Source organism: Galeopterus variegatus, unplaced genomic scaffold (assembly GCF_000696425.1).
Source record: "Galeopterus variegatus unplaced genomic scaffold, G_variegatus-3.0.2 Scaffold14679, whole genome shotgun sequence".
Taxonomy (NCBI): Eukaryota; Metazoa; Chordata; class Mammalia; order Dermoptera; family Cynocephalidae; genus Galeopterus; species Galeopterus variegatus.
The window spans coordinates 11,083-13,750 of record NW_007740790.1 but is presented as its reverse complement, the minus strand read 5'-3'; the positions used below and the strand labels follow the sequence as shown (position 1 = coordinate 13,750).

At 34.0% G+C, this 2,668-nt stretch overlaps 1 protein-coding gene across 1 annotated transcript in view; it reads right to left on the bottom strand.

Moving 5' to 3' along the window:
• Positions 1–2,008: 2,008 nt before the first annotated feature.
• LOC103582026 (NKG2-C type II integral membrane protein-like) overlaps positions 2,009–2,668 on the bottom strand; it is a gene marked incomplete at its 5' end in the record, with an annotated part of 5,680 nt that continues 5,020 nt past the window's right edge. Inside the window, 2 exons of the mRNA XM_008563715.1 lie at positions 2,009–2,120; positions 2,437–2,537. Coding sequence (XP_008561937.1) covers positions 2,009–2,120; positions 2,437–2,537 — 213 coding nt within the window. The remainder of the gene's footprint in view (positions 2,121–2,436; positions 2,538–2,668) is intronic.

The following is a 2,668-nucleotide window of genomic DNA, read 5'->3' as shown; positions in this document are numbered from 1 at the left end:
TACTAATGACATTCTTCACAGAAATGGAAAAAACAATCTTACCATTCACACACAACAACAAAAGACTTGAAACTGTTACATTACCAAGGGAAAATATAGGTGAAATACTTCAGCAACTAGGTCTGGGCACAGACTTTATGAACATGAGCCTGAAAGCACAAGCAGCAAAAGTAAATATAAACAAATGGGAAAATATCAAAATAAAAAGCTTCTGCACAGCAAAGGAAACAATCAAGAGAGTGAAACAACAACCTATGGAGTGGGATAAAATTTTTGCTACCAATGCATCCAACAAGGGATTGACTAATATCCATAATATACAAGGAACTCAAGCAATTACACTGTAAGAAAACCAAATTACCCATTTAAAAGATGGGCTAAGGAGCTGATTAGACATTTTTCAAAGGAAGACATACAAATGGCCAACAGATACATGAAAAAATGCTCAACATCACTAGTCATCAGGGAAATGCCAATTAATACTATATTGAGATACCACCTCACCTCACTTAGACTGGCTATAATAAAAATCATGGTGAATAAAAAAAGTTGGAGAGGGTGTGGAGAGAAGGGAACACTCCTACACTATTGGTTGGACTGTAATTTAGTACAGCCACTATGGAAAAGAGTATGGAGGTTTCTCAAACATCCACAGATAGATCTTCCATGTGATCCAGCAATCTCACTTCTGGGTATATATCCAGAGGAATGGAAATCATCATGTTGAAGGGATACTTGCACTCCCATGTTCATCGCAGCTCTGTTCACAATCGCTGATACAGGGAACCAACCTAAATGTCCATTGATGGATGATTGGATAAGGAAAATGTGGTATATACACACCATGGAATACTACTCTTCCATAAAAAAGAATGAAACACTCCCATTTGCAACAACATGGATGAGCCTAGAGAAACTTGTGTTGAGTGAAATAAGCAAAGCTGAGAGGGATAAATACCACGTGTACTCACTCGTATGTGGGAGCTAAGAAGAGAAAGAAGTCAGGAAAGAAAGACCACAGTAGTGCGTTGGACTTGCAGAGGGAGAGAACATTCCTTGGGCTACAAAGTTGAGTCAGGGGGAAACAGGAAGGAAGAGGGAGGTTGGGGATAATTGGCTGGGGGATACGGGGTACAAATGCAATTTGTGGTAATGGGTATGCTGCCAGTATGAATCTGGCCCTCACATCATGGGCACAAGAGTTAACAATCATTTTGTATCTCATGAATATTCACAACTAGTGAAAAAATTAATTAATTAATTAATTTTAAAATGGGCAAAGAAAAAAAAAGCAGGAATGTATGAATGCGAAATACCTACATTTCTGTATGATTTCAGTACCAAAAAATACAAAATAGAAAAAAATAGAATATATTTGAAAAAATCTGATACATTGAAGGGACATAGCTTGATAATGATTAGAAAAGTCAATATTATAAAGAAGACTAATCTTTAACAATTACTTTAATGATTAAGTGCATTCCCAAACATAATCCCAGGAGAGATTTTCTTTTAACACATACTTTATTGAGGTGTAATGTACATAGTATAAATTTTATTCTTGTAAAGTATATGCCAGTGATTTTTAGCATATTCACAGTTACAACCATTACCACAATCAAAATTTACATGACCACAAAAGGGTACACTGTAGCGATTAGCAGTCACTTCCTTTTCCAACCTCCCCTCTGCCCCTTGGGAGCACTAACCCACTATCTGTCTCTATGGCTTTGCTAATTCTTCATATGTCCTATAAACAGACTTGCACAACTTGAGAACTTGTAGAAAGGTTGAATGCCACAAATATAATGTTCAACAAAAAGGGCCAAACACAACAGTAATGATATGCATACTTTGTGGTATGTGTATTATACTTCTGTAACTGGTTTCGAAAATATCTTTGTTATTTGAACAAATAACACTATTTTAAGACATGCAATTACAATATGAATTCCATTTCATTCACTATAAAATTACCTGACAGACCTCAAACTCAGGTGGTTCAATTCTAAGGCTTATGCTTACAATAATGCATTTGCGAAGATCCACAACTTTCTGATTTAAGAAATTCTGAGTGTAGCACAACACAATTACGTTCATGAGCTCCTGATTCTCTTACTCTGCAATAGAGAAAAATGTGTAATTCTGTTATATTTCATGGGGACAATAAAAGAAACAATAGCATTTTCCATGTGCTGTAGTAAAAGCATGTTGTGAAAATAGAAATGTTTTTCATATAATATTGGCATGAATGGATTCCTATAAAAACTGAGTTCTTTCTTTAATATTTATATCAACATTTTACTAATTTTCATCATCTTTCTTTAAGTCTGTAATTCATTAATATTAAATAATACTAAATTTATTAATATTATTATTCTTAATTTCTCTTTTTTATATGTTTTCTCTTATATAGCATCATTCAAGAAAACTTACTTTAGTTTGAAAGTTGAGCCATTTATTGACACCCATGGATGATCACTGCTGTTACGAAAGACTCCAACCCATGATACAAGTGATAGGGACATCAGAACTTTCTACCAGAAAATAAAGTTTCATTTAAATAGTCATTATGAAAAGCTTTTAATAATTTTCTTAAAATGCATGTAGTGTACTGTTTCATAGGATCTTTAAAAAACAAAATGAACATGTGCAACAATATAATAAA